This window comes from Eptesicus fuscus, chromosome 4, assembly GCF_027574615.1.
Source record: "Eptesicus fuscus isolate TK198812 chromosome 4, DD_ASM_mEF_20220401, whole genome shotgun sequence".
Lineage (NCBI taxonomy): Eukaryota > Metazoa > Chordata > Mammalia > Chiroptera > Vespertilionidae > Eptesicus > Eptesicus fuscus.
Genome location: NC_072476.1, coordinates 97,933,452 through 97,948,041, shown reverse-complemented (window position 1 = coordinate 97,948,041; position 14,590 = coordinate 97,933,452). Strand labels below are relative to the sequence as shown.

At 54.0% G+C, this 14,590-nt stretch overlaps 1 protein-coding gene across 1 annotated transcript in view; it reads left to right on the top strand.

The window, feature by feature from the left end:
• TRIO (trio Rho guanine nucleotide exchange factor) overlaps window positions 1-11,707 on the top strand; it is a 305,380-nt gene extending 293,673 nt beyond the window's left edge. The window contains exons 49-57 of the mRNA XM_054715266.1: window positions 1,926-2,173; window positions 3,735-3,873; window positions 4,574-4,601; window positions 4,806-4,968; window positions 5,231-5,352; window positions 6,857-6,935; window positions 7,483-7,683; window positions 9,832-9,970; window positions 10,534-11,707. Coding sequence (XP_054571241.1) covers window positions 1,926-2,173; window positions 3,735-3,873; window positions 4,574-4,601; window positions 4,806-4,968; window positions 5,231-5,352; window positions 6,857-6,935; window positions 7,483-7,683; window positions 9,832-9,970; window positions 10,534-11,082 — 1,668 coding nt within the window. The 3' untranslated portion in view covers window positions 11,083-11,707. The remainder of the gene's footprint in view (window positions 1-1,925; window positions 2,174-3,734; window positions 3,874-4,573; window positions 4,602-4,805; window positions 4,969-5,230; window positions 5,353-6,856; window positions 6,936-7,482; window positions 7,684-9,831; window positions 9,971-10,533) is intronic.
• The last annotated feature ends 2,883 nt before the right edge of the window (window positions 11,708-14,590 follow it).

Genomic DNA, 14,590 nt, shown 5'->3' with positions numbered 1-14,590 from the left:
GCCCTGCGGCCACCCACTGGGGCCACCTTGCCGTCGGCCGTCAGCCGTGGCCGCCTTCCTCTTGACCACTTCCGGGGAACTGTCTGCGGTCACAGGCAGGCAGGCAGCTGTGCCTGACCCACGTCCCAGGTTCTTCTTCCTCCTTTATATGGGCACCTTCTGGAAAGTTCCACCGAGAACAAGAGGAGTGGATGTGGATCAACCAAACTGGGCAGCCCCCAAGTGTGATGCACAATCTCCCTGCACACATCCACCTGGGCAGCGGTAACGGCAGCCCTGCCTTCCTCTCCGGGGCCAGGTGTCCCGGGCGAATCCCTCGCCTCCCACGCCGTGAGGGGGCACGGTCCTGCCCACTGGCAAGGTGGTGGTGAGCATTCAGATAGATTGTAGACGCCTGGTACTTACCCTGGTACATAGGACGTGTTCAGAAAATACCAGTAGCTATCATGATTGTGGAAAAACACTCCAGCGATGAGGCAAAGCCGGGTGTGCGATGTTACCAGAAGCAGCTGTGCCACCAGGCAGCTCTTTTTTCGAGCAAACTTGGCCTTGTGATCTCAAATCTGCTGGCTGTTGCTCTATAAGCCAGAACACTAGAATGCTCCCTGAAAGGATAAAGCTGCATACATGAGTATGCACAGGCCCGCACTCACTGACGACCACACGGGCTTCCCCGCGGGGTGGGAACACAGCAGTCTCCTCGGTGAGACGGAACGGCAGCGCAGCCCTCCGGTGTGTTTCCTGTAAACATCCCTGCAGGTCTGGATTCAGAGCCGATTCCCAGCGCACTGGCTTGTGGACAGCAGTCCGCCGCCGGCCCCAGCCGTCCTGACACCAGCCCAGTGGCCGGGGTGACCGGCATGTGGCAGTATTGTCTCTCAGTCACATCCACCCCGACCCAGGACCTGTCCCGGGCGTCCGGGGGCCAGGCAGAGGCTAGCATCATCAGAGGCCCCGGGATCCACGCATCTAGGCAACATCGCTGGTGCCTTCAACTGATTGGATGAGGCCCACCTCTGAGAACAAGCTCATGGGAGCAGGGCACTGGATGCCATCCCCCATGTCCCGACTCTTAATAGAAGGGATTGGCCAGGATGTAGCTCAGGACTCGGCAGTGGTCTCAGCTTCCTCTTCCTCCTCCCCTGGAACCAATAGGTCACTTGGTAAACATTTGACAGGTTGGGACAAATACTGCCTTTTGTGTTGCTTCCACTTGCCAGCCAATACCACTCAGCTTGTGGGCCCCTAGGTGGGCTTAAGCAATGATCTTTGTTTTGTGTTTGCAATCTTGCCCTGCTGACTGAGCGACTGAACACGTATTGAGTGCCAGCTACATGTCGGTCACTGTGCTGGACACTGAGGACACTGCGGGCCATCCACCACGGGACACGTAAAGAAGGCGGAGCAGTAGCCCCCAGAGCAGAATAGCAGTCGATTTACTTTTTAGGTATTCTGCGTTCTAGAAGGGAAAAAGAGGTGGGAGTGACTTAGGTCTGCCAGCAATGTGGCCAGACCCTGGACTGTGCGTTCTCCATGAACTTTCTCCTGGTGGATTTGGGGGCTCCTCCACCCTCTGATCCTTCAGTGAGCAGAAGGGCTCCTGCTGGCAGCTCTTCCATGTAATAACACTGTTTAAAGGAGCGTGGTAGTCGCAGTGGCATTGCTGTGACATGGGTACAAGACCTGAGCCACGCTCCGAAGGCCCAGGAGGTGGGGCTGAAATCGTGGCACTGGAATAAAAGCTTCCCCGTGTAAAGTGTCATCCTGCACTGATATATTGTTCGGATTGTTCCTGAGTTGCTTTCTAGAGAAACTCTGGTGAGCGAGCTCCGAGCGGTCCTGTCGCGACGCACACGGACATGGGCGTTCGTGGGTGGGCCTCGTTTCAGGTCCCTCTGCCTTTCTCTCCGTCTCCGCCCCTCCAGAGTGAAAGTAGCAGCAGTAGCAACATCTCCACCATGTTGGTGACACACGATTACACGGCAGTGAAGGAGGATGAGATCAACGTCTATCAAGGAGAGGTCGTTCAGATTCTGGCCAGCAACCAGCAGAACATGTTTCTGGTGTTCCGCGCCGCCACGGACCAGTGCCCCGCCGCCGAGGGCTGGATTCCGGGCTTCGTCCTGGGGCACACCAGCGCAGTCATCATGGAGAGCCCCGACGGGACCCTCAAGTGAGTGCGGGGGCGGCCGGGGAGGGTCCCGGGGCGGAGCCCACTGAGAGAGCAGCTCTTCTCTGTCCGCGCCAGCTCCTCGCCAGGCAGGGCGGGCCCGAGGGAAGATGCTGTCCGTCTCTCGGACTCGTTCCACAGGTTCTCCTCACGACCTGCACTTGTACGTACACGGCTTTTTCAAGCCACTAGACGGACCTTGATAATATTTCAGTCCCGGGATGTCTGGGGGAGGGGACTTTCCAAGGACCCCTAACACATTGGCCTACATCAGTGAGGATACTCATTCTGGAAGCTGCCAGTAAAGATGGATGGTACCTTACCTTACCTTATACACTGAGTGACCAGATTATTATGATCTCTGAATACATAATAATCTGGTCACTCAGGTATATACTGGAAGGCTAAATCAGTTAAGAAACTTGAAAACAATTTTACTGCGTTAAATATTATTTTTTTAAAAAAAACAAAAACTAAAGTCAGGTGCTGGATTCAAAAATTCCCTCTCCTGAATCCCTCCGGCTGTGGCCAAGGCTGGCCCTGGCCTCTGGGGTGCACAGCAGGACTTGGTGACGTTTGAGGTCTCCAAAGGCTTCAGCCCAGAAACCCAGCCCCAAAGGCGCCAACAGTGGTCATGGCCCCGTCCCAGCTCGGCTGTGCCCTTGGCTGGGTTAGCAGCACAGGCTGCGTGGCATCCCAGCCCCAAGCTGCGCCTCTGGGCTCGGCGCTTACACCTCCCCACCCCCCAGGGAGGCCGGGCTTGAGTTCAGGCTCCAGAAAGCCTGTCTCCCGTGACAATCTCTTGTCCTGTTTCTCCTTGATACACAGAAATACTTTATTCTAGCACATTGTTCAAGAATTCCAATTTCATACTTTGTTTCTTCCAAAAATAGCCTTAGGCACTGTTTTAGAGTTTTCCAGAGAAATAGAATAAGAGGATGTGTGAGTGTGTGTGTGTGTGTGTGTGTGTGTGTGTGTGTGTGTGTGTGTGTAGAAGGTCGGGGGGGGGGGGGGGGGTTATTATAAGGAATTGGCTCATGCAGTTATGGAGGCCGGCCAGTCCAATTCTGCCGTGGGGGCCAGCAGCTGGAGGCCCAGGGAGCCTGTGGTGCAGATGAGATCTGAAGGCATTCTGCTGGAGAATGTTCCCTCTTACTCAAAGCGGACGGCCTTTTGTCCTAGTTGTACCTTAAACTGTTGGCATGAGGCCCACCTCTGCGTGAAGAGTTACCGGCTTTACCAGTTAAAAAGTTAATCCCGCACAGAAACACCCAGAATAATTGGCCAAATTGCAGAGCACCTGGGGGCCCAGTCAAGTTGATACATAAAGCTGCCATCACAGGCACCTTTGTATGTCAGTCCTTCAACTTCGACTTAAGAAAGTGGTGGTTTTGTCCCCCGGTTGTTGAGAATCACAGGCGCGTGCTTGGCAGAGATCACGGGTACTGAGGCCTTCACCGCCCTGTGTCTGCACGTGCTGAGCAGTCGGCTTTTCTCCAGCGCTGCCCAGATCCCCTGCCGAACACTGGGAAGGCAGAGCACTAACAGTGTGGCTCTCCCCTAGGAAGTCAACATCTTGGCACACAGCACTCCGTTTAAGGAAAAAATCTGAGAAAAAAGATAAAGACGGCAAACGGGAAGGCAAGTTAGAGAACGGTTATCGGAAATCGCGGGAAGGACTCAGCAACAAGGTATCTGTGAAGGTGAGACCGTGTCCCACGAACCGGTGTCAGGACCAGTGCCGTCCCCGGTGGCGGGAGGGGCTGGCACAGGCCCGGGGCATCGTGGAGGGCCGTGCACTCCGGGCCGGGCCGGGCTTCTTGGCCGCCACGTGCCACCCACACGCCACCTCCCTCGGCCCCCCCAGCAGACCCCGTGGGCTTTGCAGAGGCTCTCGGGTACACAGATGTGTTCTGAGGAGCCAGGTATACACGTGGACACCTCCCAGGTGCACGCCTGCCTTTTACAAAGAACGCTGTTGGTTCCTGGAAGGAGCAGGGACGAGATTCTCGGAAGCGGATAGGGCAAAGCCGCTGTGGCTCGGGCCTCCTCACATTGCCTTAACCCGGGGGGTTTGCTTGGGAATCCGGGGACCCTGGGTGAGGACATGGCCGTTCTACAGAAGGAAGAGGTCCCGGGACAGCTGGACTCAGCTTGTAGGAGGAGGAAAACACACGTCTCCATGTTTTAGCAGTGCTTTTGTGCTTCACATCCACCCAAATTCTTATGACAGGAAGCTCAAGTGCGTTTAACGGAGTGCACATGTGGCCGGTTGTGAATGAAACCCAGGCGCGCCCAGACGTGTTCTGCTCCTCTCTCATGGGTTATCGTAGCCTCGGAGTGAACGCAGTACGCCTCGCAGTAGGCCGCCTTAATTAACGCCTGTGTGCTTTTTCCTTTCAGCTTCTCAGTCCCAACTACATTTATGACGGTGAGTGCCATTACCGTTTCTTCTGGTCTTACAGGCTGGGGGCCCAGGGACAGGTCTCAGGGCACACGTGTAGCCTGGGGAACGGGTTTTCCATGGAGCTCTGGGCTCAGGCAGCAACCGAGTCCCATTTGTCTGTTAGGAAAGCGTTGGTGGGCGAGGGAGGGGGCCCAGAGGACCCGCGGTACTGACGCCTTCCTCCTGCAGTTCCCCCAGAATTCGTCATTCCCTTGAGTGAGGTCACGTGTGAGGCAGGGGAGACCGTTGTTCTCAGATGTCGCGTTTGTGGACGCCCAAAGGCCTCGATCACCTGGAAGGGCCCCGAGCACAACTCCTTGAACAACGATGGCCACTACAGCATCTCCTACAGGTGAGGGCGGTTCGCACGCGGTCGGTTACGCAGGCAGGTTCCCCTGGGACTGACTTCGCTGAGTCCGTGGCCGCCTTCACACTGGGACGCTTCCCACCAGGGGACGTTCCGTACCTGGCTGTGCAACTAAACTTAAACCTCCGCTTGAGATTCCTCGTCAGCCCTGAGCTCCTTCTTTTCTGGACTCTGAAGGAGAGAGGTTGGGGGCTGCCAGCGGGGGCTGGGCCTCTCTGACGCGAGGTGTGTGCTCTCTGCGTGGCAGTGACTTGGGAGAGGCCTCTCTGAAGATCGTGGGCGTGACCACCGACGACGACGGCATCTACACGTGCATCGCTGTGAACGACATGGGATCGGCCTCCTGCTCGGCCAGCCTGAGGGTTCTAGGTGAGCTGCAGTCCTGCGCTGGAGGCTCAAGCCCAGCACCCCGACCCCCGTCACGGCCGGAAACATGACAATATGTCTAAACAGGAGCTGCGAGTGGCAGACCCGGGCTCTGGGGCTTCCTGGGGTGGTTGACCTCTAGCCAGCTCTCACAAGGTCAGGCCTCTGACTCTGGCCACTGGGCACTTGAGCCAACCTCTCAACTGGAACTAGGTGTGTTCTGTGCTCTGAGTTTTCAAAACACATTCTTGTACCAGTTTCTCTCTCTTTTTGTTTTAATCCTCACCCAAGGATATTTTTCCATTGATTTTGAGAGAGAGTGGATGAGAGAGGGAAAGACAGAGAGAAATACCAATGTGAGAGAAACACATCGATCGGTTGCCTCCTGCATGCGCCTGGACCAGGGCCCAGGCCGGGGAGGAGCCTGCAACTGAAGTATGTGCCTTTGACTGGAATCGAATCCGGGACCCTTCAGTCCACGGGCCGATGCTCTATCCACTGAGCCAAACTGGCTAGGGCCCCAGTTTCTCTTTAATCCAATTACTCAGTTGACGCTTTGGCTCTAAGAGTCTAATCTAACTTGGAAGTAAGGAAAGGAGGGAGGGTGGTTGGCCCTGTGCAGGCTGTGTGCCTGTCTCAGACTCACAGGTCTTCTGGTGGGCGTGTCCTCCTGTCCCCTCCACGCGCTCCAGGCACCCTTGGTGGGACCCAAGTCTCTGGTTTAAGTCCTTGCTCTCTCTACTGCCCGGCAAGACCCCTTCCTTCTCCACCCCTAAGCTGTGAGGCAGAACCCATATCGTAAGCCTTTCAAATTCCCCATACGAGCACTTGGCATATGGAGATGATCAGTGAGTATTGATTGGCCTCCAGCTGTCACGTTGCCCGTGGCCAATGTGTGATAGGGCTATTGTGGGTTCTCGCTGATCCTGTAGCTGAGCCAGGTATCGGAAGTCGCATCCAAGAGCGAAAATAAAAATCTGAACTGAAAGGTGCATTGAGTCCAGAACTCCCTGTGTGTAGACAATAAACAGAATTGTCTTTTATCCCACATATATTAACGCTAAATATATTAACCTCCTTAAGTCAAAGAAAGGAAGTAACATGATTTGGAGATCATGGCACAAGAAAGAAAGCCTTGAATTTGAGAGTAAAGAACCACCAACATTCTCATTTTTAAGAAATGTCACAAATCATGCAGGTGGCTTTTTTAAAAATAAGAGTCAGGAGTGAGAACTAAGGGAGTTAAAGGAGAGTTCAGACGAAGGGGGAGCGGGCAGTCGTGGAGGAGGAAGTGTGTGTGTTATCTCTGTCGCATAGTCCGTCTTTCTTCATGCTGAGCCCAGCGTGCAGTGTGCGTGGTACACGCCCAGCGCCCCTTCCTGGCAGTGAGCGCCCACACTGGGCCGCCAGGGGTGCCTGCGCGTGGGGCAGCGCAGGTCTGCAGGCTTCCTCCCCGGACGCGCCCGCCGCACAAACCAGGCTCAGGCAGGTGCTGCTCCTCCTGCAGGTCCAGGGAGCGACGGGATCCTGGTGACCTGGAAGGACAACTTCGACTCCTTCTACAGCGAAGTGGCCGAGCTGGGCAGGTACGACCCGAGCCCCTTCGGGAGAGCAGCGGGTAGGCCGTAGCTCGCTGCGGCAGTAGACACTGAAGGTAAACGGTGTGTGTGCCAGTTGGGAGTTACAGGTGTTCCATTTGCAGAGCAACCTGTGGTCACCGTCCAGTACTAAGCATTGGAAGTAACAAGACGTTGTCAGCTCAGGTTCCAAGAGAGGATGACGGCCTACTGCCTTAAGCCTCCCGTGGAGGCAGTGGGTGACTCCTGCCCTGCACCTCGGGTGTCACCAGCCGTGTCCCGTGCTTGGGGGAATCTGGGAGGCGTCATCCATACCATTTCTTGTAGGGCTTGGTTCTCCCGTGGAGTCCAGGTTGAGAAAGGCTGCGTGTGTCCCTCGGGTTCCAGCTATACATGGAGCCGTAGGCGGGTAGCAGGGGACTCCTGCCCAGACCAGGAGAAGGTGTCAGCAGAGAGGGGCAGCCGGGCACGGGCGCGGGTGCAGGAGGCCGCCGCTTCCCGCCTTTCTCCAGGGCTCGCTCGGCGTCCTGAAAGCTCTTCTCCACCTGTTTTCCAGGGGCAGATTCTCTGTCGTTAAGAAATGTGATCAGAAAGGAACCAAGCAAGCAGTGGCCACCAAGTTTGTGAACAAGAAGCTGATGAAGCGCGACCAGGTCACCCACGAGCTCGGCGTCCTGCGGAACGTCCAGCACCCGCTCCTCGTCGGCCTCCTCGACACCTTCGAGACCCCCACCAGCTACGTCCTGGTTTTGGAGATGTGCGTACCCCGGCCGTTCTCTCTTGGTAGCCCTCCGCCTCAACCTCAAGTGCTTTTTTGCTGTTTCGAGTAAAAATCGGGATTTCAGCATTCACAGAACTTCTAAAAATTATACCTGCTCTCAGACCACAGTTTTAGAGCTTTCCAGTAAACGTGGAAAGAACACTTTCGTATGCGCCGTCCCACAGGAAGCGGCAAGCCGGCCCCGTCCAGGCTCCTGCGTGGTCTCAGCCAACCTGGGGGGCTCCCTGGTCCCCAAAGGACTCCAGGATTCCAGGCCTCTGACGACACACGCCCTGGGAGGGGCTCGCCACCTGCTCTGTCTGAAGGTTCAGGCATTAAGCTCAGCCGGGGGCCAGTCCTGCCCCTCAGCTCCTGCCCATCCCCACTGAGGGGCGATTAGAAGTCAGGGTGAGAAGGCTCCTCACCGCACGGTCACCCCTCGAGGGGTGCCTCCCACCAGAGCAGCCGCGCTGGTCCCCCATGGCCATCTCAGTGAACGGTTCGGTCGTTTCAAAAGGAGGCGTGTAGGGCCGTGACCCGAGCGCAGGGGCCCTCCACGGGGCAGTTTTGTCCCTCAGGGGACGTTGGGTGATGTCTGGAGACTTTCTTGGTGTCACAACTCAGGGTGGGGGTGGCAGGCCACGCCAACTGTCGACATTGCTGGCATTGGGAAGCCCTGCCCTTAGAGCATCCTGGGCTCTGTGAAACATCTCGGCATTTAGCCTTACGTTCCGATTCCTCCTTTTTATGGGCGTTATTTTCTGTTTCTCATATTCATATATTTTAAAGAATTGGTACGTGCCTGTACCCCACAGCCTTCAGAGGCAAGGCTGCCGCAGGACTGAGCGGCACTACCTGAGGAGGGGACGTTTCCGGAGGGTCGGCCTGCCCAGGCCTGCACGGCTGAAACCTCCGCTGGCCGTCCCGTCGTGGGCCTGCTCAGCCGCGCTCTGGGGCAGCAAACCTGTCAGATGGCGGAGGGAGGCGGGCAGGCCCTCGCCGAGGTTATCACCACGTGCAAAGGCCATGTCCATGGACATGGGGCCTGGGCATCCTTTAAAACCTCAGCTACTTCAGACAGTCACTTCGGCTAAATGATGTCTAAGCGGAGCCCTGGCCCCTGTGGGCCCTCGGCACCTGGCTGGGTCCTTTCTAGCTGTAGACGCTGAAGACTCAGACCTGCCTGTCTTGCTGGGGCTTTTCCACAAGAACTGCCCATCGGTCCTCATCAGAAATCGACCAGCCCTCCACTTTGGCTTTAGGAGTTTCAGTGCATTCAGCCATCATTTCTTTTCACTGGGAAACAAAACATTTGGGCCTCACCATAGGGTTAATAGGTTTTATTTTCATAGCAAATTCTCCTTGATTACTCTCATTACCAGACAAGTGGTTGATCTTCCTATAAGTTTCCGTTTTGCAAACAGAGAGGGCACCATAGGCTGATGTTCAGAAAGGCTGGGGCCAGACCACCACATTGCAATTCCGGCCTTCGCTTATGAGCTGTGTGACCTTGGGAAGTTACATACCTTCCTGTGCCTCAGTTTCCTCCTCCATAAAATGGGGACAATAAAACACTCTTCTCGGAGGATTAATGAATTGGTAGAAGGCACTTAGTCCCTGCACATGAGCGGACTGTAGAAATGTTTCTTTGTTGCGGTTTTTGTTTTTGTTTTTGTATATGTAATTTTTTAAAGTAAATTCACAGTAGGAAGACTTTTGAGACCATCCTGCAGCACTTACTGTATTGCCTGAGTATCTGCTTACGTCATCTGCACAGCCTTCCGTCACCCATTTTACAGATGACCAGACTAAGGCCTGGGGAGGACGTATCACCTCTTTCCCTCGTTCAGCAGAGGCCCACGTTGTTTCCTCACATCCAGGAGGCAGGGTCTGAGTGGAGACCACTGGGCAGGAGCCTCCCAGGTCCCTCTAAGGGTGGAGCTGCCCTGTCCCCCACGGGCATCTCCACGGTGACGTTCACACGAAATCACCTCCTGATCCAGCCGTGCTTTCGGGTGGAGGGAGCATCTGAAACACCGATAGCAGTGGGGACAGAGATGCTGTCTTTGTTTCGTATTAGACCAGAAAGGTCTCCAAAGGACACCAGCCCCGTGCTGACCGTCACACCCCTTCCTGCCTCCGCAGGGCTGACCAGGGGCGTCTCCTGGACTGCGTGGTGCGCTGGGGAAACCTCACCGAAGGGAAGATCAGGGCGTACCTGGGGGAGGTGCTGGAGGCCGTCCGATACCTTCACAACTGCAGGATCGCACACCTGGACCTCAAGGTGAGTGGGACTCTCAAGGTGAGTGGGACGGCAGCCTGGCTGACCGCGGCTCGGCCATGTGTTTGGGAGCCACTCTCCGCTGGTCCTCGGAATTCAGGCCCGGTGCCCCAGGGGGACTGGGGACACATGAGGGCGTGGGAGGTGGGAACACTGATTTCCACTCTGTGTTTAAGAGTTTGCTTTCGGTGACATGAGATCTTACACGTTTCGTGGGATTTCGGAAGGTCTGGCAGTTTTGCTGGGCTGGTGTGGGCTGGTTCAGTGATGGAGTAAGGACAGGAGAGGATTGCCCTGATGCTGGGAAGGAAAAGGAACACCCAGCTTCCTATCCCAGCATATTGAACGCGCTGCTTCACACCGACCGCCAGGGAGGCTGGTCCAAGCCGCATCGGGCGGGTCTTCCGTGTTGCTGCCCGTTTCTCCCTCTGTGCCTGCCAAGAGGTTCACCTTGTTTTGCACGTGAACAGCTTGTTCCGGTCGACGTCACAGGTTCTGGTGAACCTCATGCCTCAGCTAACGATTGGTGTTGGTGAAAATGACGGTTGCCTTATCCTGTCTTCTAGCCCGAAAACATCCTGGTTGGTCAGAGTTCAGCCACGCCGACGATTAAACTGGCCGACTTTGGAGATGCTGTCCAACTCAATACCACCTACTACATCCACCAGTTACTGGGGAACCCCGAGTTCGCAGCCCCCGAAATCATCCTGGGGAACCCGGTCTCCCTGACCTCGGACACGTGGAGTGTTGGAGTGCTCACCTACGTCCTTCTCAGCGGCGTGTCCCCCTTCCTGGACGACAGCGTGGAAGAGACCTGCCTGAACATTTGCCGACTAGACTTTAGTTTCCCAGATGACTACTTTAAAGGAGTGAGCCAGAGGGCCAAGGACTTCGTGTGCTTCCTCCTGCAGGAGGACCCCGCCAGGCGTCCCTCGGCTGCGCTGGCCCTGCAGGAGCAGTGGCTGCAGGCGGGCCACGGCCACGGCCACGGCACGGGCGTCCTCGACACGTCCAGACTGACCTCCTTCATTGAGCGGCGCAAACACCAGAACGACGTTCGACCTATCCGTAGCGTTAAAAACTTCCTGCAGAGCAGGCTTCTGCCTCGGGTTTGACCTGTCTTGAAGTTCTTTCTCATTCTCTTTCACCTGCCAATCAGCTGTCAATTTGAATTTCGGAGAGAAACACAAGCCAACATAGCTGCTCCGCTGCCGTAGTGCACCGTGTGGAGCCCGCACGCCGAGCGAGCTGGCTCGGGGGCGGGCGGCTGCCAGCCCGCTGGGTGGAGGACCTTCTCTCGCCTCTGAGAGCCGAGACAGCATTGCTGTGTCACAGTCTTTTATTCAGGTTTCTGCAAAAAAAAAAAAAAAAAAGAAACTTTTTTAAACGAACACACATAGAATTTTACAAATTTAACGTTTTACAAGACTTATTCAAGGAAACGAAATGCCTATGTTCAACCACTGGTGTTAACGAACAAAACAGAGATACTGGCCGCCTCTGGGGAAGACGCACCCCAGCGGCGGCCGTCCCCGCACCTGCTGCGGAGCGTGGCGTCCACCTGGCTCCGAGCCTCCCAGCCCCCTGGTCTGTGTGCGTCTCTCAGGGACGCCAGACTGGGCTTCTGAAATGTGCATTCAACCTCAAACTTTTGCATAAAAATAGAATGAATTGTTTTGCTCTGATGAAATGTAGGCCTTACTTGTATATAAGACTGGTCCTGCCTTCAGTCTGTCCTTCCCCCCCCCCCACCACCACCACCACCACCCCCACCTTTCTCCCACTCCCTGCCTGGGCTTCCTCTGGGGGCCAGAAGGTTCTGCCCATCCACTGAGGACATCAGGTTGGGCCCTACCCCATTGCCCCGCCCCCAAGCCATCAATCAGATTGTTGAGCAGTATACAGTCAGATGAAAATACTGTAAATGCACTCATTGGGGTTTTTTTGGTTTTATTTCATATCATGTGCAATGTTGTGGCTTTAACATTTTATGCAACTATTTATGAAGACCTCTGTTGTACCTGTAATAAATACATAGAAAAAGCACATACTTCGTACGGTGAGCTTTATGGTTTTGTGCGTGTGTCGGGGTGGGGCGGGGGGTGGGGGGGTCGCAGCCCTGTGCCATCCATTCAGGAGACTTAACTCTTCGTGAAACTTGTCAGTTTTGAGGACTGTAAAAAGTGATTTCATACTCTGAATATAAAACTGGATAATAGGGTAATGTTTTAAAATGTATTATGCTATTATTCAGAATGCCAAAGTATTATTTTTTTCCCCAAAATCAGTCTGGACATTTACTACTTTTTAGACTTTTTGACGTTCAACTTTCTGTACACAAATTGGCTGGACTTGGAGCTTTTGGTAAGAAATACAAGCCAATTAAGCACTCGCAGCCTTGAGCTGGCGCCCCCTGCCTGTCACTGGGCAGAGTTAGCGCTGGTGTGGGGAGGCCTTCAACTGGGGTTCTGGGCACGCTTGAATTTTTCTGGATGTCTTTTTATCTTTGTTGTGTGAAATACACTAAAACAGAGGCCAGCCCGCTTCCCGAGCCAGCCAGACACCTGGGTCTTGAGCCATAAAGTGGCGTAGCTAAGCTTTGCAGCTTCCAATGTATTTTATTTATTCTTTTGGGTTTTGTTTGTTTCTTGTAAAATTGTACAGAAACTTTTTAAAATAAATTGGATTCAGAACTGGATGTGTATTCGTAACCTCACAACTTTTATTTGTGTATTGTTTCTTCTATTATTTCAGTTAAATTTTTACATTATTTTGCATGTATATTTCTTTGTACAGAGACCTTACATGTTTACACAGTATGATGTGATGTAAATATTTTATTTTGCCATCAGTTATTTTAAAAAATTAAACATATTTGCCTGATTTTTTGTGTTAGGCCTTTTATTTAAATGGGTCACTATTGAATCAAAAAGAGAGGTTGGCCTCTGAGGGAGACACTGAAGATTGGGTCAAGGAGGGCCCAGGGGGGTATTCTAGATTGTACTGGCCACTCGTGGGTCAGGGGGGTATTCTAGATTGCACTGGCCGCTCGTGGGTCAGGGGGTATTCTAGATTGTACTGGCCGCTCGTGGGTCAGGGGGGTATTCTAGATTGTACTGGCCGCTCGTGGGTCAGGGGGGTATTCTAGATTGTACTGGCCGCTCGTGGGTCAGGGGCATATTCTAGATTGTACTGGCCGCTCGTGGGTCAGGGGGGTATTCTAGTTTGGACTGGCTGCTGGTGGGTCAGGGGGTATTCTGGGTTGGACTGGCTGCTGGTGGGTCAGGGGCATATTCTGGATTGGACTGGCCACTCGTGGGTCAGGGGGGTATTCTGGATTGGACTGGCCGCTCGTGGGTCAGGGAGGGGCAGCAGGGGGTATGCGGGACTGGGAGTGTGCTGAACACGCCAGAACTGGGAGCTGGTGAGCCTCCTGCAGATGGTGCTCAGAACCCAGACCCAATGTATAAGCCAGAATGTCAACTCTTCAGGTGGGCTACGCCTTGTCTTGGTTAGAATATCTGAGGTTCCCTGTTTCTCGGGGGATGCAGACTCGGAGCAGAGGGAAGAGCTAAAATCAACGCTGTCCATGAGCTGACGAAAACGAAGCACTTGGGTTCAAGCACCAGTGCTCCCAGCAAACCAAGGGCCCTGCACCTGCGAAGACCCCACCCCTCCCCACATGGCCGTCACCTTGTCCTGGGGGACGGGAAGAGCAGGGTTCACATTTTCATCTGCTTGCTGAAGTCCTGAAGGTAAGAGGCGTGAAAGGACAGCACTGGCCCTGAGACCTAAGCCAGGGCCGGACACTGGACACTCACTCTGAGCCCCGCGGGCCTCCTCCATGTCCCTGGGTCCCTAGGAGGGGAGGGGGATTCTGGGGTAATCTGAGGAGACAGAGCATGTGCCTCCATATCTCTTTCTTCCATCGGCCACTTCTTATTTACAATTCAAAAACCTATTGGGGGGTTGGTTATCCTGGTCTGTGGCTCTCATGCTATTGAAATCCCAGCTCAGAGGCTTCCCTTTGTGACTCCCGTGTTGAAGGGGCATTTTCCTGCCTTCTCCCATGGAATCTCCCAGGGAATAGGAGAGTCAAGGGTTTGCTGCAAGGCAATCTCTTACGAAAATCCAACAAAAATTAAGATTTTAAAACTAGTTGCCACTTCTGCAGTTACTGCCTATAGAAAACATGCATCTCTGCTTCTTTTTTTTTAGTTTAAACCCTCTTTTACTCTATGGATGGTGCCAGGTGGGTACTAGACATATTGGGACTTGGGCAGAGGGCATCACTTCATAAATTCTATAAATGTCTACTATATGCTGTGCACCTGAAACTAATGTAAAATAATGTGGAATGTCTAAAAAAGACCCCTTTTATTCAATTTTACCATATCCATCCGTTTCTTCATGACTAAGTTTATCTCCTTGAATGTGCTCATGCAGGAAAGAATATGCCGGACAAGTGACCTGATAACAGATTTTTTTAGACACACCTGTTGATTATTTGAGAACTGCCCACACAGCTGGATTGTAAGATACGGTGACGACCTGGTTTTCATATTTATGTTCAGATCCTCACATGGAAAGGGAAGCGATGCAAAGCATCCATCTTTTTGCAGA